General features: G+C 38.3%; 1 protein-coding gene across 5 annotated transcripts in view; it reads left to right on the forward strand.

Moving 5' to 3' along the window:
• The window catches only part of LOC111861706 (ATP-citrate synthase), a 78,352-nt gene that overhangs the window by 21,806 nt on the left and 30,077 nt on the right, over positions 1 to 26,469 (forward strand). For 3 of the 5 annotated variants that reach the window (XM_023846487.2, XM_023846489.2, XM_023846490.2), the window contains exons 2-9: positions 11,348 to 11,525; positions 11,789 to 11,974; positions 13,607 to 13,797; positions 16,718 to 16,976; positions 17,576 to 17,788; positions 19,675 to 19,832; positions 20,550 to 20,718; positions 25,428 to 25,610. In XM_023846487.2, coding sequence (XP_023702255.1) covers positions 11,370 to 11,525; positions 11,789 to 11,974; positions 13,607 to 13,797; positions 16,718 to 16,976; positions 17,576 to 17,788; positions 19,675 to 19,832; positions 20,550 to 20,718; positions 25,428 to 25,610 — 1,515 coding nt within the window. In that variant the 5' untranslated portion in view covers positions 11,348 to 11,369. Of the gene's footprint in view, positions 1 to 4,387; positions 4,524 to 4,557; positions 4,639 to 11,347; positions 11,526 to 11,788; positions 11,975 to 13,606; positions 13,798 to 16,717; positions 16,977 to 17,575; positions 17,789 to 19,674; positions 19,833 to 20,549; positions 20,719 to 25,427; positions 25,611 to 26,469 lie in introns of those variants that run through there. The other 2 variants (XM_023846488.2, XM_023846491.2) reach the window with 2 other exon arrangements.

A 26,469-nucleotide genomic window follows, 5' to 3' on the forward strand; every position in this document is an offset into this window, starting at 1 on the left:
GGTAGGGGTTTTCCCCATACTTGAAGGCTTAAATATATACAGGGTGTATCACAACTCAACGGCAAAACTTCAGGAACGGACTCCTCATGTAGAGAGAAGAAGAAAAGTATATGACAACATGTGTCCGGAAATGCATATAATTACAGAGTAGTAATTGTGTATGCACGCCACTGAAAGGAATTGGCGACATGAGTGCTTTCTGTCGGTGGGTCGGCTTTTCACTGGGAGGACAGCTCTATGATTATCACGACGTCACCTGTGATTACCTCGTGATAAATTTTCCTCTGCCAATTCTTCTCAGTGGCGTGCAGACACAATTACTACTCTGTAATTACATACATGCATTTCCGGACCCATGTTGTCATAAACTTTTTTCATATCTCTATATGAGGAGTCCGTACCTGAAATTTTGCCGTTGAGTTGTGATACTCCCTGTATTTAGGTTCACTTCCATAAACGCCGATGTGTTCCGCGTAGGTCAAATCAGTTTTTTTTAAGTACTGCGTGTATTTTCGGATATTGCCGCCAATTTTTGTGTAAGAGTTAGGCTGGGTTGTGTTCTAAGCGCGCCGTGCATTTTGCCTACCTTGTTCAATAAAATATTATGTAAGTGTACTTGAGTTTGGTACTAAGTTGAACCAAATGTATTTCATTATCAATTTGTATGTGTTTCTAGAATATGAGCTAGGTTTAATCGTTGGTTTGACAAGTAATTAATGAGGTACTCTTTTTATTTCATGTGTCTTGTGGCAGTCCTGGAATGGAGAAAATTGAATTTTATTTTGTATTTCAAATTTACAGTTTGTTTACAAGAACTGGGATTCCTGGTGTGGAAATAATGTACTATCAACAACCTGTTAGGTGACTGAGATGCTTTTCCAGCTATGGAAATTGTTTTAAGTTTTACATCATATGCGTGCAAACAATTACCAACAGATTGTGAGGAAAAGTTATTTATTACAAAACTGTGTTTTGTAACCAATGTCATTAATATTAATGGACTTTTTATGACGTAGAAACAAGTGGAAGTTGCGATAGCGCATATTGCACAAAGCAGCGTTGTCTCTGCTGGTATGAACAAACTGCAATCAGATTTCTGGCTGCTGTCAGAGTTTATGTCGTAACCGTGCACTTTCACGGACATCTTAATCATCAAAACGTTATCACAAATCACCGTTAAACAAGCTAATATTAATTCTGACTTTATTACCAACTTTTTCATAGCTGTAAAAAATCTTGATCTCAGTATATGCGTCATCCGTCAGATGGTTGTCTGGTACATATACGTGTTGACATGTGGGTCAATATCAGCGCTTAATTATTGAAGGTTACAGATTAAATAAGTAAATCGTGTGCCATCTTACCTGAAAGTATAGCCTTGTATAGTAGCTTAGAAGATTAAAAAAATAAAAAGTTTATTTCAGGATTCTAAACGAATTTTTCAATTTCCACGTTAGGTAATGCTGTTTCTTTTGTTACTCGCGCTATTCCCTCTTTTATTCTTTCGGCGCTTCTTTTAGGAAACATGACCCACATTGATACATACTTTGCCACAATCATCGGTCTATAAGGGCACGTACACACACAGCGACATCGGTCTTACGGAAAAATGTGGTAGGATTTTTTTGCCATACGACCTTAAGTCGTACTCCGATAATGATTAAGTGACATTCTTTCCATGTAACTGGCCGGCAGTGGTCTGAATAATTCGGAAACCGAATAAGAATATCCGATGCTGTGCCACGCTGTTGTCACCGAAGCGTGACATATTGACCTCGCCGCCTGCAACGTGATGTTGGCTATCTATAGCATCCCTGCAGTCAATGTGACCCCTGTCATGCGACTCAGCTTGCAGGAAAGCCAGAGGTCTCGTTAGTCATATTCCCTGCCATCTTCGCTGTGATTGGTACTTCCTCTTTGTCGCCGTTTACGCAAAATATCCAGCGGGTTGACTTTTTTAAAAAAAATCGCTTAGTGGGGGTGGAGTCCAGCTGGGTCCACTTGGCACGGCGGCCACTGATTGGCCTATTGTAGCCTGCCCCGGGTGATTATGATGGAGAATTCGGTGGAATGAAGATTGGCAGGGGACACCGAAGTACTCGGAGAAAATCCGCCCCAGCGCCACTTTGTCCACTACAAATCCCACTTGACCAGACCAGGGATCGAACCCGGGCCGCCGCGGTGGGAAGCCAGCGACTAACCGCTTGAGCTTCGGCGCGGCCAGCGGGTTGACTTAGTACTGACGGTCTTGGTATGCATTTGGGAGTACTGATCTGAATCTCGGACGGGACATCTGCTTTTTTGTCTGAGAAATGTGGGTTTCCTCAGATTTGCCAGAGAATACTGGATAGTATATTCAAGTATGTCAGCATCACTTTTTTCCCAAATTTCGGCTTGTTCACAAGCCTGACCATTTTCCTAATTCGATGCAGTCCAACCTAAGTAGCTCAGACAATGTCGTAAGCATTCAATCACGTTTACACGGAATTTTTCCATGGTCCCAGTCTTGGCTGCTTTTGTACCTTTATAGCTATACATGCAAATGGCCTGCGACCGGGTTTGGAATACAGGGATTGTACAGAATTGCTGGGTTTTTGGACTTCGTCCATCGTCCGGTTTTCTAGAAACTAGAAAACATGTTTCGGAAGCTGGATCTGTTTCCGTCCTCAGGTGAGGGGGGACACCTACGCCATTGTTAGACCCCTTTAGAATCTACAGACACTGTTATTTGCGATTCCTGGGCTTACTACGAGGCAATCCCGAAAAATCGTGTTTGTATAGTTACCACTTCGAAAGGTCCCACATTTGATTCTCATTCTGATAACATGCTTACCAGAGATTTTCGATGGCTTTATTAGGAACTTCAGACGAGTTCATTATCCAGAACCATTCTTCCATTAGACAAGGCATATGTTACTTGTGCTGTTGCGTAAATTTCGTTACATAAACCACGTACTTTTTTGCTGGATAATGTGAGAAGTGAGGGTATGCGACTAGAACTGCAAATATGTAATTTTAAACTACCGAAGACAGTGACAGAGTGAGCGTCTTGAGAGATAATAGTTGATAGGGTTACCAGACTTGTCTGAAATTGTAATCAGGAGGAATAAGAAACGTTAATAGACCATTGAAGAGACTGTATGACGAAACTGAAGAAAACTATGGTAAAATCGACGGAGGTTGTAATGTTTAGGTATACGTATTGTGAAATTTGTTAAAAATTTGTTATACTGTTTGCCTTAGATTGCTCTAATCTGCCGATTAACCTCTCTCTAAAAGCACAGATAACACATTCGTAAAAGAAAATGGAATCAAGCAAGATCAGTTGGATCATCAGTTTTGAGTTTTAGAGTTTGTTGATAGAAAAATGTATGAATTTTGAATTATTATTTGTAACACATTACTGCTGATAAACATCGCTATTACTTTGGTCATTGCCCATTGCCCTTGAGGGATTCTTTCTCTTTTAAAACCAGATTAGAACCCCAGACTAAATCTTTCTAGTGGGCCCAGTGAAGTCGGAACTTTTCTCCCTTACACCAGATGACAGAAGCAACGAGTTTCCAAAACATTGTGTTTGAGAAAACGTAAGACGATGAACAGCATCGGTTATACTGGGCATATTTATTGTTACAGTCCATCGGCAGAAACATTTCGACTTGGCTTGGTGCCGATGGTAATGCGTGGGCCGTTTTCTCCAACTATACCACCTAAAGGAAAGTCATTTGTGCACAGGGACAACTTTAACGCAGCTTCGAGTAAGGTGGAATAGTTCATTCAGTAAATTCTGTATAGCTACGATCTGGATGACCTGGAGGTGAGCGGTCAGCCTCACGCCCCTGCCACTTTACCCCCGAGAAAAGAGCCCTCGGTACGCATTGGGTAGGAGGTTGGGTTGACACCAAAACCAGTGCGGACGCTATGGAGAAGAGACAAATTTCTTGCTCCAGCCCGTAGCTGTTGCTATGCCGACTGAACTGTCCCGACTCTACCATCGCATAATATCTGCCGTGAAGAAATGCAGCATAGAAGTTCGTTCTTCCTGCTGTAGAAACGTCATGTCCCCATACGGTTTCGAACCATCGATCTTCTACGGTTCTAGCAGTACACTTCTCAGATGCGCTTCCACTGAGATCAGCGGTAAGTTTTTGCTTTGTTAAAACAGGGCGAAGCTTTTGTGGGGACAACTTTATATCCAAAAGCAGTGCTGCTTACAAGTAAATTACCATATGCCTCAGAAACTTTCAATGTTATCAAGGAGAAGAGTCAAGGTTATCAGAGATCTCCGATGTACACACCGTTATCAATCGCGACGTCATCAAAGGATTGTCCACTTGGGTGTGGGGCTGAGGGGGATGAGGATACTTAGAGGAGGAGGAGTGAACTCCACAATATATCACAAGTTTCAATGACTGAATGTCTATTTATCAATACTAATCACACGACAGGCAGCTTTATCACATACTGCGAGCCAGTTCTTTTCCGGCTTTTGAAAACGTGGCGATAGATATACAGGATTGCAGGTATGTGGCATACAGAATAGATACTTCAAGTTCATATCGCTTCTCTCACCTGTACGAGTATGTAATAGCAGTCTGTGTCCTGTCCTCCGCGATTGGGTGCGTGTGATTCCTGAGGGTAAGTACGTGTTGTAATTCTGTGCATTTCCAGTATAGCAAATATGTCTGACAGCATATCAGTTCGTAATTATGGCCAGCCCCCCACTAAAATTCGTTTTATGGTGAATGAGAGCCTTAAAATATTTTGAATTATGGGGGTATGACATTTGTTATTGACATTTCTATTTATTTTTTACTGGTTACGGCCATTGTGGGCAAATTTTCGATAAGTGGATCGAACTGTGGAACATTATTCATTGTTGAGGGACAAAGAAGTCTTTGCCAGCGGCTGTTGATGCTATTTTCACAGGTTCCTATAATTTGGAATTCCCCCAGTAGGTCTGAAGGGCACAATTTGCGTATTCATAGCCCACAGTCCCGAATTGGTTGAACGTCCCGGTACAGTACAAAATAAAATATGCGTATAATTGATTCGAAGTATCTTTGTCAGGCTTTGCGCCTCGGTGAACCAGACCTTTTGTCTTAAAAATGAAACGAGAAGTTCGAAGGCTAATTATGTTCAAATAAGCTTATGTATGTGTATGACAGTCAATACGAATTAGTTATTAACAATTTCTATAATTGATAAGCTCAACTGTCGTACCGATACATTAGTGAGATCTTCGGTTTAGGTTCCCTCTAGACACAATTGCATCATGATTTTAAAGTAGCATGTGTTAAAATCCATTAGACTAAGATTTTCAGTAACAGCAACAACAGTCATTACAGGAATAGTAATATTAAAAACAGCAACAATAATAATGACAGACCGAGGAGTTGGTGTAGGAGTAACGCGTAGGCTCATATTCGGAGGTAAGGTTCCAATCTCGACCAGAACATCTTTTATCCTGCAGAGAGATATAACGCCGTGTAGACCGTTGAAAACCAACCGACGTTTCGCAGGAATACGTCACGTACCTGTTTCCTGCTGAGTTTATTCCTGGACCCAGAAGATAGAGGCAACATATTCTTCCTAAACATCGGTTGACTTTCAGCGGACTGCACTGTGATATAACCCAGAGGATAGAGCTCTGCATAACCACCGCTGTGAGAACCTCAAATCCTACAGCGTTTATCCTTAAGTTTTTTTTCGTGGTTTTCCTCAATTTCTCCAGGAAAATGCTGGGATCCTACACCGATTTGACCACAACCACGTGTTTCCAAATGTTTTCCAGTTCATCATTTGTCATCCTATCTTTCGACGCTCTGTCGCCCAGATACTGACAGCATCAAAGAATACGATTCCGGCCAAAACAATAGTAACAGCCTTCCGCGAAGTAAATGTCTTGACGAACGCATGGACCTCGATCTGTTCGTACTAAAATTCGAGATCAGAGCGTTCGACGGAACGTATGTTGTAGGTTAGAGTTACACTGGCAGATTTTCTGAAGCCTGTCCAGTTTATTAATTCCGTAAGTATCAGTGTCTTTCGGTTATTATTTAGTAGCATTGTCTTAATAACATAATTACTGTTTGGTCTAATAATAACAGTTTTATTCCTGCTGTTTTATAAAAATAAATCGTAATAAGGATATGTATTCTTTCCCTGCAAATATGTACTGTAGGCTGGATGTCGTCGGTCCATCAGCTTGTTTACCTTTTCGTGCCAGATCCGAACATTGTGTGGTGTTGTAACCGCCTTGCCAGACGTAATAAAAAGCAGATTATACCTACAGGTAAAAGATCCAGTGATTTGCATTTGAAAAACATATGCTCGGCTATAGTCGCACAGTCGAAGCGTGCACTGCACGTGTATATATGTGCCGTTGTTCGTTCACCTTTTTGACGTATTTTACTGGCTGTAGAAAACTGCCAGAAATGACGTGGTATATGGTAGGAGCCTTCGTCCTTGACCCATATGCTGTCTCGTGACCGCTCAGGACGGAGTCGGGAGGGGTGTCTTAGCGATGATCGTGGCTGCGTAAATAGATTTAACGGATTGTCTTATATCAATTTGTAGTGTACTGGGTGTGTTCTGAGCTTATCGGTGCGGGAACGTCAGTATAGGCTCGTCATGAATTCGTTGCCGTTTGGTTGATTTTTGATTATGTAACGATGCTGTTTCAGCTGCGTAAGTTATGTAGAGGTAAATGAGGTGGGAAGATTAAAACAAGGTAAACATGTAAAGACTGGAGGGCGCAATGGTGATTTATTGCTAGGTACTGTCTTTGTATTCGTTTGAGACACCGAGGAAGATCACGAAAAAAAAAACGCTCAAGGTGACCTGTTAAGCAGGCCTTCTAAATAAAAGTTGAAACAACATCGCTGAATCAACCTGCTCTGTTTCGTGTCGTTTTGTGTCATCTTGGCACTAATTTCGCCCACAAGCGGCGGTCTCTCGGCCAGTATATTTCGCTTGCAGACTAAAACCACGGAGTTTGTTTGTTTGCTAGTGCCAACTTATTTCCAAATCATCAATACCAGTGTGGTAACCGGGCACGTTCTGAGGTTGAGCTCCACCCCACCCCCCCTTTCGGCCTTGAAGGGGCCAGTTATGTCTTATGTTTACACGTTCGGAATGTAGTTTTACACGTAGTTAACCACATGGAAAATCCTGCAGGTCTTTCTGCGAACTTGGGGGTAACTATACCAACAGAATTTGGAATGCCAGCCCTTCCTCCTATCCAATGGGTACCGAAGGGCATCTTCCCTAAGGGTAAGGCTGCAGGGCCGTGACGCTGACAACTCACGTGCATCTAATGCCGAGGTCAAGAATGGAGGATCTGTATCTCCACCCTCCCATACGTCTTCATGGCATGGTGCTTAATTAAGCGCAGAGATAACTTTACCTAAACTTACCTGGTTTCATTGCAAAGAAATAAAACTCTGCTAGTGATTCTTTCCATTTCTGGGAATTTAAACAATAATCTGAATAGTTCCATCGTCTGGGACAATGTCTTGTAGGCCATTGAAAATCAACCGACCTTTCAGAGTAACATGTCGTCTCCATCTTCAGTATTGAAAAATAAGTCAAGCAAGTAGAAAGTGGGTTGATTTTCAGTGGACTACGTGTTATATCCCAGAAGATGGAACTCTTCATACCCACCCCTGTGAGAATCTGATATCCTGTATATACTCTCTGGTTTTGTATTAGCACAGGCACTAATTGAACCAGAACTCATTATATTATCTCCTGAGAAAGGCTTTCAGTTCAGTGCCTCCCAGAACCAATTGCCCTGGTTTGTTATATCATGTTCTTGTTACAGTGTTCAGACTTTGTAGTTCATGTATGGACTCAGGTTTTACATAGGAGGGCAAATACTATATGGGGGAATTCCTAATTTTCTGTGAAGTGCAGACAGGCCTCATATCAGTATCAAAAGTAGGTATGGGTGGAGATAATATGACATTTGAATTGGATTTGTTAACAAATCAGACTACAATTTTTGACACTCCTCCTTCATTCTGTTTAGATCCTTTTCCTTAAACCACAATAATAATGCAAGTTCAAGAATGAGACAAGTAAGACTGAGCTTATCTCTTGCTTTAGTTGTTTGGTGGGTGTGTATGCATGTGCACAAGCACGTGTATAGGGGGGGCTGCTAATTATTCATGTGGTAGCTTCAGACTTTGGTGCTTATTTGAAACTGCAGCACCCATTTGCTCTCTGCTTATCTTTCAGTACTTGTTGCCAGTTGTAGTCTTATTTTTACCTGACTTCTCACTCGTAAGCCAAGCTCCCTTCATTGGTAGGTGCAAATGAACAGGAAGCAGTCTGCATAAGCAAACATCATCTCTCCACAACTTTAGACACTTATTTAGTTCTACAAATCTTTTGGTTTGTGGAAGGTGAAAGTTCATCAGAATGTGATGTTATTGTAAATGCTGATAACCTTTAACCTTATTAGCCAACAGTGCTGTGACCCATTTCAGAGTCAAAGAAGAAAACATAACTAAGATTATAAACCACATGTTTCATTTCCTGACACCAATTATATCAAGTTGAACTGAGAAATAAACATATTGTTTAGTAAATTTAATCTGTCATATTTAGCAGAGCATGAAATATGCTTTTAATAATATGACAGACTTACTGAGAAGAAAATAAAAAAAGAGTTTATTTTAGGTCATGGACATTTCCTCAGATGCCTATATGATGACTGTAAGCAAGCAGAAATAAAACTTGTATGTGTGCAGCTGCACTGTATATTCATTTTGAGGTATAATTTTAGACATAGCTGTATATGAATTCAGCTTTCGTTGCTTTTTATATTATTCTCGAGATAGTGGCTTACTTTTTGTATTCTCAGTAGTGACTATAGTTCTCCTCATGTTTGACTGTTAACACTTTTATAGTATAGTTCTCTTTCAAGAAAATTGTGATGTTAAGTACTTTATGCACATTTCATGCATTGAAACTATTGTTTGCAAGAACTTTACCAGAAACACACTGAGGACTGTCTTTACTGTTTACAAGGTAGCAAGATGGTAAGTAAAATTGAATACCAGGAAGTGGATTTGATACTTTCATCTTTATTTTGTTTTCATTCCTTTACTTTTATTTTGCCCCAGCACGAGAATCATCTGCTGTAGAACTTGTTGCTCCTGACATATCTATATCAGTTTCAGCACTCTTAGGTTGCTTTATAAGCCACAAGTCCATTTTTACACAGCTGCACAATGTACGTCTTACTGTGTCACGTTTTACTAATTAACTGAGACCACAGTAATTTGTAATAATCAGATCTGTAACACGTTTGTTTTGCATTTCTTTGGCTCTATTTAATTTAAGCCAGCAATGGTCACCGATATCATGACAGTGTGACATGGGCCTGTTTTGTTAAGAATAAATCATGACAGTGCAACATGGGCATGATTCGTTAAAACTGACATGTGCAACAGTTAAACTGTAGGACTGCCTATCTTAAGACATATGGACTGCATAATTTACTGCTAACTGAACTGCCTTCTGTTGATTTTATAAGGTAAGTACACAGAGAATTTCATCAATTCACAGTTCAGTATTGGAGCATTCCCATAATTTTCACCACTTTTCAATGTTTCATGCTCCACATAGTTCAGGAACCACTGATTTAGAATGAGAGACCATGTTTGAGACTTGCAGAACAATTGTTCAATTTGTAGCTTCTGTTTATTTTGCTCTTTACATTTTTAGATAGAAGTCAAGTTATTCTGAGGCAAAGGCACCGTAATACCTGTGTCAACCTTACTAACCTTAAATAAGACCCAACTTCTATGTCAGTTTAGGAGTGGTGCGTCTGTGAAAGGATGATTGTCACTAACAACACTTTTCAAGGGAAAAGAAAACAACTTGAAATGCTTATGTAGTAACTCAATATTTCATTATGCCACTGAATGGAAAGTAGTGCCCTTTAGTAACATCACTTGGTTTTCACTTGATCCTTTTTTTTTCTATCCCTGTAACAGGCTGTGAAGGCTCATAGGGTTGTGAGATGTTAAGGGTCCTGCATTACCTTGACCATCGGCTCAAAGATGGCGGTAAGGTTGTCAGCCTTATGCGCTGGCCACGCTTCACTCCCCACGAAAATTATTTAATTAATTCCTGGTACTCATATCTGTTAGAGGCTGAGTAAACCCCAGGGCCTAGTGCGGCCGGAAGGATTAGGTTAATTGAAAAAATCGGGACCTGAACCTGCAACCTTCCAGCTTGTAGCATAGTACCTTAACCATTACGCTACCGTGTACCCCCTTGTTCCTTTTAGCAAGGAGAATTCTATGATGCACTTATTTCTTTTTAACTAAATGTTATACTGTCTGTCTCTCAGTCCAGCCATGCGTATGGAACAATTTGGCTTCCGCTGAATGGATTTTCATGGGACTTTGTATTAGTTAGTTATGTTGAAATCTATCAATAAAATTTAATTTTGGTTAAAATGAACTGATCACTTGCCTCCAAATAGTGCTGAGGTCAAGAAAACGTGGACCTACACATCCACTCTCATACATCTTCATGGTGTAGTGCTTAATTAGCTAAGCAAAAGGACAACTTTTTACCTTTATTGAATACAAATTTTGTGTAATGTTCTAACAATGCAACTATTCCGAGACTAATGACCGTTTCTCTTTAACTTAAACTACTACTACTACTACTACTACTACTACTATAACTAAATGTGTAATACTACACCCACCAGTGTGTCCCAGAATCAGGTGTCTTGAGCACATTGTTGTCACACCAGTTCAAGCAGCTTGAGTCTACATTTCAGCATTTTAACTAACTTGCACTTACACTTGCACTGCACTAATTCAAATGGCTTGAGTCTCTTGAGCCTTCTCACTGTCCTCTTGTTGTCAAGAAGCTGTATCACTTCCACGTTGGTGTGTCGTGGTGAAGCTAATCTTCGTGCTTCATTGAATAAAAGTAAGACACTTTGCATGAAGACCCAGCAATGTTTATTGAGAGTGTTTTAATGTATCCTACTCTATTGATGAGAGCACACTAGGGTTGTCATGGGAATGAAGCAATGGCCATCTCATCCATTGAACTCAAAGACGGAATATCTGAATACGCCTCTAAACTTGCGTTATATGTACATTCCTATCTTGTTTACCTAACCCTGTCTTTGATAACATCACAGATACATGTTAGAATGGCAGCTGTTAGGTCTGTTAATTGCAAATAAGCTCAAAATTTATACATAGTCATCATATAGAATTTATCCCTATAAACAGTATCAGTGGCTACAGAAGAATGTTCTGTCATTGAGTTATTAATTACTATGTATGTATTATTTTTGTTTTAACAGTTGGTGTGGTGACTGACAGAAGATGTCTGCTAAAGCCATCCGTGAAGCGTCAGGCAAAGATCTGATCAACAGAAACCTTCCTAGTGGGACAGCTGCTGCAAAGTGCCAGTTTGCTTCTGTTACTGAAGCTACAGATTGGACAGAACTTCTTTCAAGAAACCCATGGCTGCAGACGCAGGTAAATTTTATGGTCATGGTTAACTGAATGTGAAAGCAGTATGAAAAAGATAAGGGATTCAGCTTCTCCCATTCCTGCATAGAATAACTAGGTAATATGGAATAGAGTATCGTGGCATATAGACCCGTTGCTGGGCACAGACCTCAAAATAAAATGAGTACAGCCATTGCTATTCAGTAGATGAATAAACATGTTTTCTTAATGCCTACTCCTGTAGTTATAGATAAATATATTTGAATCTGCTGTAAATTATTTGTTTACAGAAACTTGTAGTAAAGCCTGATCAGCTAATCAAACGACGTGGCAAGTTGGGTCTGATTAAAGTAAATGCAGACTTTCCAGCAGTGAAATCATGGGTTGAAGAGCGCATGGGCAAAGACCAGAAGATTGGCCGAGCAACTGGGAAACTTAGGAATTTTATTATTGAACCGTTCATTCCACATGAGGAGGTAAGATTCAGTATTCATAAATCTTGAAAATCATATTCTTGTCTTTGTCTGCAAAGATATATGTCATAATTCTTTCATTTGTCACATTTAATTTATTTTGAATCTGCAGACTAATATAAGAGATTGTTCACTCAAGAAGCAGATATAGAAGGAGAGAACAGGTAGTGGGTATGATCATTTTTGCCTTCATAAGCCCCTTATGTTCATGTGATGTGGGGTTGGTTGAAACCCAAAGCCAGTCAGCAAGTGACAATGAATTGAAAAGTTAAAAAAAAACACTGGAAATTGTTCTCCATCCCTTGAATAGGTGGATCATGTTCCACAGGTATCTTTATTAAGTGACTTACCATTTTCAGTTGAAGTGTATGTTGATGGAACTTCTCCCTCTTCATTTTTTGACACACTGCTACAGTAATGTATACATCATCTGTATATGGTGTTTGTTGCAATTACTTGAACTCTTTTGTGAAGTTTTTCTGTCCCTTTTTTGCCTTAAATGAATAGAGCATCTTCTAAGAATTTTGGCATGAGAAGGTTGAAGAATAATAGCCACCATTCTCAGTGGACTATTCTCTAATAATCCTTTATTCAATGAATGTAAATATATTGTCATCTGTAGAGACAAGGCTTTTAGGTAGTGATAGTTCTCCCACATTTGGGATAATGGGTTTCCTATAAAAGCTGTCCCGTAAGTCAATAAGGAATGACAATGTGAGATGCCTGTCACATTCTTACCTACAGAATCCATGTATGAACACAGAACCAAACTGTTGTTACTCACAAGTGAAACAATGTTGACAAACCCACTAGATTTGCAGACAACATTAATTTAGCTGATAAAATTCTGTGGATTTCTTGCAAACTAGGGATTGGGTATGGACCAAAGGGATGTTCTGTCCACTGGTTCAGGGAACTGGGAGTCTGGTATTTTTCTGGTGTGGCTTGAGGTGAGCTCTCATATCATACTCTCTGTAAGAGGAAAATTACAGGAAACCTCTGTCAGGATGGGTGGTGTCCTAGCCAAGATTCAAACTGAGCACCTTCCAAGTACAAGTTTAGAGAGTTAAAGGCTATCTTTTTTGTTTTTATACCCATTAAGTTGCAGTAGATGGCTCAGACATTGAAATAAAAATGCTCAGAAGATTTTTTGAACTCTTTAGACCTTAGAATTCATTCTGCGGCAGTACCAAAGTACTAAACTAAACCCGATCAAAATGTATAAAATTGAGCCAGACCAAACAGGAAATTGTGTATTAAGTCCTTAAGATTTTTGCTAGGCTAGAGGGAAAATCATGTTCAGATTTGTTATGAAAGTGAACGATTTACATTTGTTTGTATGAAAAGGTATAAAGAGATTTCAAGGGATGTTAGCTTAGTTCATTAATAAAAATGTTGTTCATCACATACCTGAATATTTCACTAGGCTGTACAAAATGTTTATGTATGACATACAATTATTGTTTGCTTGTTACAATTATTTCAGTCATCATGGATGAGCAGGAAAGCATGTTTGTTGAGCTATTCAATTGGCCTAGGCATTATAATAAATAAGGGTTTCATGTGAAAATAATTTAAGCTACTGTTGTAGAGTGATTTAAGATTGCCTCTTGACACTGCATTGTGTTATTGTAGGATGAAGAAGCATATGTGTGTATCTACTCACATCGTTATGCGGACACCATTCTGTTTCATCATCAGGGTGGTGTTGATATTGGTGATGTAGATGCCAAGGCTCTTAAGCTTGATGTACCTGTAGGTCGCTCTACTGATGTTGCTACCATTCAGGATAAACTGTTAACCCATGTTGTTGCTCCAAAGAAACCGTAAGTTAATAGTAGATGTTTAGAATTTGTTTGAATGCTGTAACTAGTTGCGCTTGTAAGAGACATGGCTGTTACCATAACAGCTCATGTGTCAAATACTTTTGGACCTCTAGGTTCTTTCTCTGCCCTACACTTGATATTTGTCCTTTGTTGTTTTTTTTTTTTTCTCACTTATATATTTTCCTAAAATAATGACAAAACTAATGAACACCATATATGAAAGTGGAGAGTGGCCCNATTTTTTTTTCTCACTTATATATTTTCCTTCTTTTCAGAGACTAGGTGACATAAAACCCTGACCTTCTATAGTCAAGTCCTTAAGGTTGAAACAGGCTGGTTGTCGTACAGATTTTTTTCATTTGGTAATCCCATAATCCCAACCTACGTATGTAGCGAAGCTGTACTTTTGTGATTTTGGAGAATTTGAGCTCTCTGGATTCCCTCCACCATAGTTTTGATCCAATATTAAGCTTTTAAAATTATTTTTCTAATCATCATCCTCCTCTATTACCCTGTTAATTTTTTTCTTTGGGGTGGGACTAAGTCCCTTGTACTGCGGCCACTTCTTGCCTATTGTACCAGCCCCAGATGATAGGCGAGGGTGATTGTGGAGCAATTGGTGGAATGAAGATTGGCAGGGGAAACCGAAGTACTCGGAGAACACCTGCCCCAGCACCACTTTGTCCACCACAAATCTCACTTGATCAGACCCGGGATCGAACCTGGGCTGCCACTGTGGGAAGCCAGCGACTAACCACTTGAGCTATGGCCGGCCATTACCCTGTTATAATTTAGGATGAATGGAATCTGACTATTGGGTCCTCCCAGGAATTTCCAAGAAGTTACAGCAAACAGTGAATAAAAAAATATCCTTACCAGCTTACTGATTTCAGGAGTTATTTCCAGTGTGAGACAAAGTGTGTTGAATTTCAGTAGAAAATATCAAGAAACATTTTGTAACAATCACAAGATTTGCATATAATGAAGTTCACCTCCATTAAGTTCTCATACAAGTGGCATGTAATAAAATGAAATTGCAACTGGCTAAAGTGGCTTCACCATTTCTCATGCAAAATATAAGAAATTAATTACAGAGTAAAGTAGGAGATCCTCATATCTCCAAAGGAGGTCACAGCCAAATTCAAGGACGTTTCCCGCCCAACAGTAGTCTCTAACGCCTCTTATAGATGGGGGAAGCATTATAGATACCGCCAAGCCAGTAGAGGCCGAACTCCTGGCTCGGTCAGGACTGATGGTACGCACCAATATCGGTAGGGTATAGAGACTGGTAGAATATCATAGAGGGAAGCACAGTGGACCAATACTGGTCTAAGTGCATTGGGAAACCCATCCTCTTCAATAACTAACTAACTAAAGTAGGAGATCAAGAAAAACTGGAAAATATCACATTTCAGTTGCTGAAGGAGTGCTTTGTCCTGCACTGGACAGGTAATTTCAAATTATAGATTCAAGACTCAGAAGTGGACATCTCCAGTGCATGAAGATAGTGGAAGACATCAAAAAGTGTCCAATTTGTGCCTGATATAATGTAGAAGAATTCTCTCCTGAAAACATGGTTCACTTCATCAGATCCATAAATTCAGACCTTATAAATAATACGCGACCTTTTGCGATGCCTGCAGGCTCATCAATTTTGTTTAAATGATCTGTGGAATAAGCAGCAAGGACAGCAGCAACAATATTAGAATAACAACACACATTCACTTTTTCTCTCATGGTACTCATTTGTCTTTCATTCTGGTCCTTCTTCATCCAACTTGATTCGTCCATAACCTTTAGCATGCCATGTGCTGACTACATGAGTTTGGAGTATTTGCATTAATATCACCACACCTTAAGGGATGGCTTCATTGTGAATCAGTATGGTACTTCTGTCAACAGAGGCACCATGTGCAACATACCAGTGTGTAGGGGAAAGAACTGGCTTTCACATGATATAAACCTACTTAACTTTGAAGTTAATTTGAGAATACTGTTGTGGGATTTTCTGTGCAATTGCATTTACCCCCAAACAGCAGTGACATTTCTGGCAGTTATGTTGCAAGACATGGCACGCAAATTGTTGATCTTCTAATAGCCTTGATTTGTTTGATAGTAGAATTGTTTGATTTAACCAGTTTTTACCTAAATATGCATCAAAATAACTCTTTAAAATCTGTGAAGAAAATTCATTTTGGTAGACTCATTGTTGATCTTATCTGCCTTATGTTAGTAGTAAATTGAAAGTAATTTCATTGGAAATAAGGTCATTTTATTTCTCAAACTGGCCCTGAGATCCCTCCATCCTCATACACAGTGGTACAGGAGTTGTTTTTGTGGGTTGGGGAAAGTACCTCCATCAGGTGCTGAGGTTAAGTATGATGGAGCTATACCTTCACTGACTCATATGTCTTCAGGGCATAGTGGTTAATTAATTAAGTATGGGAATAGCTTTACTTTTACTTTACATCCTAATAGAAAGCTTGTGTTTGTCTTTGGCAGGTAACTAACCAACATAACACCCATGCCACGTAAAGGATTAGGAGTTGCAGAACAGGTGTGTCTGAATGAGAAAGGGAATGTAACATCTCAGGAGTGGGCAAACATTTTGCTCTCTAGGCTATATTGAAAAACCAAACGTGATCCATCTGGAATCTGACTTAGTGTATTTGCATAAAATTCTTGCCATGAGTTACTGATACATAACATTCCCTTTTGGGGAGACAGTAATAGCTGACCCACAGACTGTTATTCTTCAAATTTATAAAAGAAAAAATAAAATTGCAAGATAAGTGTGATAAGTGCTTATTATTTGTCATGATTTTTGTTAGAGGTTTTGTGAAACAAGTATCTCACTCTGTTGCGGGGTGTGTAAATGTAATAATTTTGTTCCGACAGAGAGTTTAATTTTGTTTTACAGGATAATAGCGAAATTTATTGAATCCCTTTATCAGCTATATACAGAGTTATACTTCACATATCTTGAAATCAACCCCCTGGTTGTGACTAAGGATGTAATATATATTCTGGATCTGGCAGCAAAGCTTGATTCAACAGCTGACTTTGTATGCCGTCCTAAATGGGGTGAAATTGATTATCCCCCTCCCTTTGGTCGTGATGCATTTCCTGAAGAAGCAAACATTGCAGATCTGGATGCCAAGAGTGGTGCATCACTTAAGGTGAGTATCAAGTTTCATCCATTTTTTATGAAGTATAGAATGTATCTGACTAATGAATAATCTTGCATTAGCATGTGCTGGAACCTGTTATAATTTTTATGGAAGGTCTTTTTTTTTGTATGACCCTTAGTCATGTGAATAATGATTGTGTCATCTGTGGACATTACAAATTTAACGGGATGTCATTTGATATAACTGTGTTTTGTCTTCCTGCAACCTTTTGTCTTACATTTGTCACCAGTCTATTTTTCTTTTCTGTTTACCTTACCTTGCCTCACTTGGTAATGCCATCTCATTCTTTACATACTAGTAAATCATATTGACTGTTTTCTTTTAGGAATATCTCAGTACCATGAAGTTAGGTTAAGTCTGTTATAGTCTGTGTGTTCATCCTATATATTGATATTTATATGAAAGTTATTTTCTTTTTTATATTTTTCTTCTTAATGTATCCATTATTATTTTGTAAAATCCAGATTCTTTCCCTTGTGTTGCCTACTCTGAGAAATTTGTTTCATGTTATCATGCCCAGAACCTTACATTAGTATCATTCTGTAACATATGAAGATTACAGGGTACAAGCTGCCATTGTTTTGCAGTTGACAATCCTGAACAAATCTGGACGTATCTGGACAATGGTAGCTGGTGGGGGTGCATCTGTCATCTACAGTGATACTATTTGTGATTTGGGAGGAGCATCAGAATTGGCCAATTATGGAGAATATAGTGGTGCTCCATCTGAACAGCAAACATATGAATATGCTAAGACCATACTTGGCCTTATGTGTCAGGAGAAACACCCAAAGGGCAAGGTAAATTTTCATAAAAAAAGAAACCAAAAATTGAAGTGTATTGTTGGACTTAACTTAATATATTTCTTTTATACTTTTAATGTTGTAATTGTTATTGGAGAGTACACTACCCGAGCTTTCACATACTTGCTAATGTGCACGCATAGTAATGCCTTTACTATGAGGAAGAGTCAGTAAGTAGGTCACAAATGGAAGTAAAACAGCTTTAATGGACATAATAGGTTTTCTGTGTGTGTCACTAGGTTGCAGCACAGTCCAGTTTCATGACAGTCTAGGTAGCAGACATGCATGCACATGTTCGGAGGCTGGTTTCAGTAGTCAAAATGGCAACCATGCTTGAGGTGTGTAATACCAAAGACCAGCATTTTATTTTACTTTTTCTGTGGGCAAAAGGACTCAGTCCAAAGGATATTCATAAAGAAATGTTTCCTGTTTACACTGGCAAGAGTTTGTCATGTAAAGTGGTTTGAAACTGGGTCAGTAAATTTTCTCAAGGATGTTTGAAAGTCACAGATGGTACCCAACCAGGTCACCCTATTGTGATTGTGATGGAAGCAACTGTGGAGTGGGTGGAAGAGTTGGTTCAAGTTGACCTGACGATGATAGACATTGTGGCAACTGCACTGTGTTGTTCCCATAGTTTAGCATACAGCATAATGCGTGATCGCTTGAAGTTTCAGAAAGTGTGTGCATAGTGGGTGCCCAGAGAACTGAAAGCTCAAGAAAAAATGAACTGGGTCTGTCCTGGCAACATCTCTTACAGTATGCTTATGAAGGAGAAGATATGCTTAACAGGATTGCTACTGGAGAGGAATCATGGGTGCATCACTACCAACCCAATTCAAAGCATGCTTTAGTGCAGTGGAAACATCCCAGTTCACCTCCAGCCAAAAAGTTTAAGGTTACTGCTACACCATCAGCTGGGAAGGTTATGCTTACCTTGTTTTGGGATTCTTCGGGACTACTGTTAGCCCATTTTCAGAAATGTGGTGAAAATGTGAATTCTGCATTGTACTCTGAGGTTCTGTTGAAGCTTTAGGATGTAATTTGCAGAAAATGTCCAGGCCAGCTGGCAAGAGGATTACTGCTTCATCATGATGATACCAGAGTTCATACAGCCTGAGCAACCTAGAAGAGAATTCAAGATCTGCAGTGGAAACTTGTGTACATCCGCCTTACAGCCCAGACTTGGCCTCTAGTGACTTCTGTCCCTTTCATCCGCTAAAAAATCACCCTGGTGGCAAACATTTCCCTGTTGATAAAGAGGTTGAAACAGAATTGTGAAAGTGGCTGAGACAACAGTCAATAGGTTTCTTTGCTGCACTTGGTAAAGCAATGGGACAAGTACATATGTCAGTGTTGATGGAGGGTATGTCAAGAAATAAATGTTTTTTTCAGGTTTGAGTATCTCATGTTTTACATTTTATATACATTGTGACCTATTTAGTGACTGTCCCTTGTACTACGAGTATGCTGAAATCTATCATAGAAGAAACAGTTGACCATGAATGAAGTAACTGAAATGCAAGATAATGTCTTCCCATAAATAAATTTAAATACTGTATAATGACAGTTGGAAGAAAATTTTATGATAGTGAAAAGGGGTGAAAATGTTGAACAAGCTTTGTAAATTATGTTGCTATATACACAGTTATTAGTACTGTATTCACACAAATTTAGTGTTAATATTTAGTCATCATATTTCCACTGAAGGAATGAAGCCATATTACAAATGAAACCTAACCAGTCCCTTCTCACCAAGTATCCAGTATGCTCTTATCCAGAGAGAATCATCTGAAGAAGATTAGCAGCCATACACTTTGTGTTCTTATTTGAGGATATATCATGGTATAAGATGCAATGAAGGTAATGATTTTGTGTTACAGGTGTTGATTATTGGTGGTGGTATTGCTAATTTCACAAACGTGGCAGCCACATTTAAAGGTATTGTAACAGCACTGCAGGAATTCCAGTCAAGATTGGTAGAATATAACATTTCTATTTTTGTCCGTCGGGCCGGCCCCAATTATCAGGAAGGTTTGAGGTAATTAATTGCATCTGAATATTTTGATGCTACTAGTGATATGAAGTCAAATGGAATAATTCCGAATGCTGTAGTGTTTTATCATTTTCTTAGATATTTATATATGCTTTATTCATGCTTTAACTACCCTCCATTGGATGATAAGCACTTACATAATCATTCTTTCATCATAGTTAATGATACTTTGAAATTACATTTAGTTCAGTTGAACATTTTTGTGTGTAGTTACTAAGGCGAGGGTGTGATGATGAACTTTCATTTCTGTCATGAGAGAGTTAGTGAAGAAGAAGAAATATTTCAGAAGGTTGTTGAGAGGACAATTTAGGATGTTACGTGAGTGGCCTGGGCTGCTGTTAAGATGGGGGTGTCTTGAAAAACTGTCAAATGTAGGGTGTGAGGATGTGAGAGGATCAAACTGGCTCAGGCCGATGTTCATATCAAGCTTTGGCATGAGTTTTAATGGTGTTGAACCTATAGATTCTACTATCCAAGAGTTTGTTTATATGTATTAAGAGGGAAGTGGTGAGGATAGTTGCAACAGGTTTGGAGTACCATAAATGTGACTGTATAACTAATTGTATATGTTGAATAAGCCTGTGTTTTGTATAAATAGAAATTTCTGTGCATATGGAATTTAAGTACAGAGTATGGAAAGACATGAGGAGCACAATTATACTGGAACTTATCTGTGTGTAACAGGTAATTATTTTTTTCCAGAATAATGAGGGATGTGGGACAGAATTTGGGAATACCTTTATATGTATTTGGTCCAGAGACACACATGACAGCTATTGTTGGCATGGCACTCGGAAAAAAACCTATTCCCAAGGAAACAGAGGTGGAGTTTGCCACAGCCAATTTTCTCTTACCTGGTGGACAGAGTAGGGTTGGTATTTATTTAGAGTTCGTTTTGTTAAGCTTATTGAAATGAATAAAAATAAAATTGAATTTTAATTTATGACACTGATGATTACAGTATTCCTTGCTGTGTGATGTTTCAGTTGAACAAAGGAGATGGTGAACCATCAATGGTAAATGCATTACAAAATTAAAGGAGAGAAAGGACAGGGTTATGTACACAATTGATGTAGGTCACAATATGTATACATGAAAATGTGAATTTTTGTCCTGTACTGGGAACTACAGCTTAAATTTTCTGTCTAATTTCCTTACTTTGTGAGGAAGAGGAAGCTTATAGTTTTATAATATCCATATTTGTTGTGCTTCATAATAGCTTCCAAAGAAGTGATGGATTTTCATTGAGGTTGGTATGCAAATTATGCAACTGGAATCCACTCCATGTTCATATTTCTAGATTTGCTGTCATTGGTTATGCCAGAATAGCATCAATACAGACTCCTGAGATGGGAATAAAATTAGCTTGATTTTTAATGCAAGGCCCAGAAATTTTGTAGTGTTTTAGACCCTGAAAGAATGTGACATTTTTAAAGGTTATTTTTTGTGCATTGCAGAATATCAAGTATGTCAATGTGTGACATAAAGTATAATGTGATTAGCAAAATGTTGTTAACACCAGCCAGTTCGGGGCTCTGAGAATTTCCCTGTTTTAAAATTAAAGTTGGTTTCTAACACATTTGACTGCTGTTGTATACATATTTATATAACATGTATCAAAAGTATTAGACAGAAACTGTAATAAGAGAACAAAACTTCACAGAACACATACATTAAACATATAGAATCTTTTGTGTGCATATCTCTTCTTTGTTTTCAGAATTATGCCTCTTGTTTGGCTTGGGTATGGGGGTTTCAGTGCGTTTTTTTTGCTTTGCTTTGAAACTTGCAATTAAGCAGAGGAAGTGGAATGGATTAATCTTTCATTTTGCACGTCACTCTTCTAAAGGAATTTTGAAATATGTCTGGAAGATGAATGTTGCAGTTAAGCATGCTGTCAGAAATGAAGGTAGATCTTTCTTTTGTATGGCCATATATTTTTTATGCGTACTTCCTAGTTATAATCAGTATAAAATTAACAACATAAATCTATTGCACTCTACATTAACCATTCACTATGGGTGGACATTAATCCAAGTCATTGTACATTGTTAGACACAGTAATTGTGAAGAATTGTACTTTGGTTTGTGTTGGAGCTGTGTTTAGGTAAGCATATTCAGTAGTCACAAAAAGAAACAGAAGGAATCAAATATAGCAACAGAGTTTTGAATGTACATGAAAGATTTTCTTATTCAGTTAGTAAAGTTTCATCAGATGGAAAGATCCAAGAGGACATTACAGAGAGAATCCACAAAGCCAAGAAATTAAGCAAGAGAAATCATTAGAGTTTGGAAGTACTGGAAAAGATAAAAGTTATGTTTTATAAAGTGTAGTACTTGACTATTTTGATATATGGAACTGAAATTTCAGCTTGGTCTGAGAGATATGTAAGTGAATTTCAAGCTGTAGATATGAAGTTTTCTTAGATTTTTAAGAAATGAATGAGAAGGGATAAAATCTGAAACAGAAAATCAGACAAGGTCTGTAAATCAAAGAACTAAAAAGTTTGTGAAATTAAGCATTGCGTGGTATGAATAATATCATGCAGTGATGACAATATGATTTCTTTCAGAGCATGAAGAATTGAAGTGTGTGAAATGTCTCACTGACTGCCGTGAATTTTCACAGCCTTTGGTTCAGTAAATATATGGCTGCTTCTAATGCATTTCTTGTCCAGAAGTGATGCAGTATACTTGGTGTTATTTTTTTTTTCCTTGGCACTACAGCCCCAGTGGGCCTAGGCCTACCTCCATGAACTCCACTTCGGTTTTTCTAGATCTTACACATACGGTAGGACTCCTTGGGCGAGTGATCAGCTCGTCGCAAGGCCTCTACCTGTAGACAAACACAGAAAAACGCACACAAACATCCATGCCCTGAGTGGGATTTGAACCCACGATCCCGGCTTCCAAGCGAGCGAAGACAGTGCATGCCTTAGACCGCTCAGCTACCGTGACCGGCTACTTGGTGTTATTAGTATTCCTCTTATGCTTGGAACTGTGACCTTGGAAAGCATACAGCAAAATTAAATTAAGGAAGATGTGGACAGGGTATGTAGCACATATACATGTAAAAAATTCTGATTGGAACACCTCAAAGGAAGACTTCTTGGAAGACCTGGATATAGATAGGATGATAATGATAAAATGGATCTGAGAGAAACAGAATTTGAAGGTGTGATCAGGATTCGGCTCTCTGAGGATATGGCCCAATAGTGCACTTTTGAGAAACTGTAACAAACTTTCAAATTCCATAAAGGTAGCAAATATCTTGATTGGTTGAGTAACTATGAACTTGTTGAGTGGAAATAGTAGTGACTGTTTCTGTGATGCTACACATATTTCCTCTTCTGTTTTTAAACTCTTTATAATTTAATTTTATACTTGTACTTATTTTAGCATGTAATAAACAGGCTTTGTTACATTAATTCAGTATTTTTGTAGCTATTTTGTTGTTATAGTGTAGGATTTTCAGTTGACTTTGCATTTGTATAAAGTATATTGACTTTTTCATCTTGAAGCATAATATTTATTTACGATTTTCTTGTATTAACTACTTTGCATGTTTTTCATGTGTACTTTTAAGTCATCTTAGCCATGGCCACATTACTTGTGTTTGTTTCTAAAAAGTGAGTATATACTTGAAGTGTAGTTACACTAGCAACACTGAATTACATTACTCGCATATTATAATCATCATATGCCTATATACTAAAATTATTCAGCTAAACCATTCACATTAGTCTCTCCTAGTAGCTTCTAAACAACAGGTGGATTTTTATGAAACTTGATAAGAATGTCATGCTTCTAGAGGCTGCTCCATCCTTCTTTCTAATTGACCATCAATAACTGCAGCATGATTACCACATAAACTCTTGAGATGAAAGTGTTGCTGGCAGTATGTAATATAGGGTTCTAAGCTTTTTTGTTGTAATAGATGTTAGGAAGGTATGTTTACTGTAGTATATTAAACAGCAATACCCAAGGATTATTGGGATTTTGGACTTTGTCCATCATCTAAAAAAAAAGGGACTCAACATTTCAGAAAATGGATCTGTTTCCATCCTCAGGTGATGAATGGAAAACTTTGTTTTGTCCATTAGAGTGAGGTTAACTCTTTCTAATGTACCCAACAGAATAGGTATCTCTCACCCCTCACCTGGGGACAGAAATGAGATCCAGTTTCTGAAACATGTTCTTCTATGTATTTTAGAATACTAAATAATAGATGAAGTCCAAAAACCCAATAATATTGAGTGTTATACACAATCATCAGAAGCTTTTAGAATCTACTAGCAATATCCTAGCTGCATAATTGAATAAAACAAAAAAATAGAAAATCCTGTCTTATTGTTGTGCTGTTGTGGGTAAATATTTAGTCATCTAAGTTAAGTGTGCACTAGCAGTAAATAAATGTGTCCAATGTTCAGTGTGTATCTCCTGAAAATTGATTTCATGCTTGATATGCTGTCATTTCCATATGTGGTGTATAAATGTGAATACTACATGAGATTCCATCTACTGCTTAGAAAGGAAACCAGAAATAACTAAAAGCCAATGTATCATTGTTGGGATCTTTTGTGAAGTCTGAAAATGTAAAGAAGATAATTGAATGTGGATGAAAATATGTGCAAATATTCCATCATTGCAGTTGTTTATAAATTTGTTCATGAAGATTCTTAGCATACAGAAATAGGTTAGATTTTCATTGCTTTGGAGAAGTCTGCAATCTATGACTTTATAAAGACCCCATATTTTACAAACATCGCGAAAGTTGGATTATAATCTGCCAAATATAGAATAGCAGGAATGTGTAGTAATGGGAATTGTCCAGAAAAATGAATCACTAAATTGTATATTTATCGTTGTATAGTTCTTACTAGTCTCTAACAATAGAAGCTGATTCTTTTCTAAGAAAGTAGGTGTCATAAATTCTCTCCAGAAGTCCATGTGTTAACATATAAGTGAAGAATTCAAGTTTCATTGAATTTCTTTTCCTATTGAAAATTCTGATATATTAGCCTTACATTATTGAGAAAGGTAATATCAGTATTAATTTATTTTTTCCATAAACCAGATTTTATTTCACCAAGATTGGATGATGCAATGTACTGGGATAGCTCAGTCAGTGTTTGATTCCCAAGAGGGTCAAGAGATTTTCTCTTTTCCACATCATCCAAACATTCTGGTGTTTATCCAGCCTACAGTGGGTACCAAGGGCGCTTTCCCTATGGTAAGGCAGAGCATGAAGCTGAACACTCAGCTCTGTCTAGTGCCAAGGTTAATGTGTGGAGCTATACTTCCACTCCCTCTTATGTATTTATGGTGTGATGCTTAATTAAGCACAAGAATGACTTCATTGTTAGGTGATACAAAGTACAATTAATTTTTATTCACATTTTTATACTAGTGCTGTGGTTATGGTGTGATGCTTAATTAAGCACAAGAATGACTTCATCATTAGGTGATATAAAGTACAATTAATTTTTATTCACATTTGTTATACCAGTGCTGTGGGTAATTGAGAGTCTTCAAAACTTTCTCATGCAATAATAAATTTTCCATTTTTTATGTTCACAGGGTAGTCCCCTACACTCACGTAAAGGATCTGTGAGTTGCTCTTCATTAACCACCTCTGTACATAAAGAAGCAGAAAATGCGGCCAGCAGAGCAGTAAGAGGGGATGCAAATAGCTCATCCGAAGTTCTGTTCACTAACAAAACAAAAGCAATTGTATGGGGAATGCAAACACGGGCAGTCCAAGTAAGCGTTTTGTGACACAATTGACCGAAAGGTTTTCTTCTATTCATTCATTCATTCATTCACCTTCCATAAATCCTCTCGAGCTCCGGCTAATGGAAATACAGAATGAGAATTCATAAAAGATAAAAATTGTATGTTTGCCATTAAAGATAATTCTGCAGGAGACTAACATTTGGAATTTGCCTGTTTGGATTTTGACTTAAGTCTTTCTGTTTTATTTGATATGCTGTAAGTTTTTCCAAATACATATACAGAATTAAAAGTTGTGAATAATTTACATTTTGTAAGTTTTGATGTTTTCATGGCAATGTCTATGAAGAAAGTCGTCTTCTGGGTTTAGGCGCCGTGTATTCTTTGTTTTGGCCGACGTTTCAGGGGAACGTATCGCCTCCATCTTCAGAGCAGGTGAATGGCTTGGAATGCAGAGAGCAGTAGCTGTAGTGATAGGACGTGAAAGGCGCTGCTTATATACGAAGTAGGCAGGGTGGATGGTTAGGGAGAGCAGACCAATAGGAGCAGTGGAGAGCGATTAAGCCATATATGGTGTTGTGTGCTAAGGGGGGGTGGGGGGTGGAACGGCCAGTGAATCCAGGAAACTTGAGGTCAATAGCACTAGGAAGTTGCGGTAAACAAGAAGAACCGGTTGGCTGGGGACAGGCTACTGACGTCAATGACATGACGAAGAACTGGTGTGGCTTGTTGGATTTCTCTTGAGGGAAATCAACAACCTTTAAATGGATAAGTCATTTTTTAAACAGTAATTATTTATCATCAGAGTAGAATGTGTATGTGTTTAAGTATTGTTTTAGTACTATTTTAAATCATACTTTTTCATTCATAAGACTTTTAGATCAGGTGT

Source organism: Cryptotermes secundus, unplaced genomic scaffold (genome assembly GCF_002891405.2).
Source record: "Cryptotermes secundus unplaced genomic scaffold, Csec_1.0 scaffold235, whole genome shotgun sequence".
NCBI lineage: Eukaryota > Metazoa > Arthropoda > Insecta > Blattodea > Kalotermitidae > Cryptotermes > Cryptotermes secundus.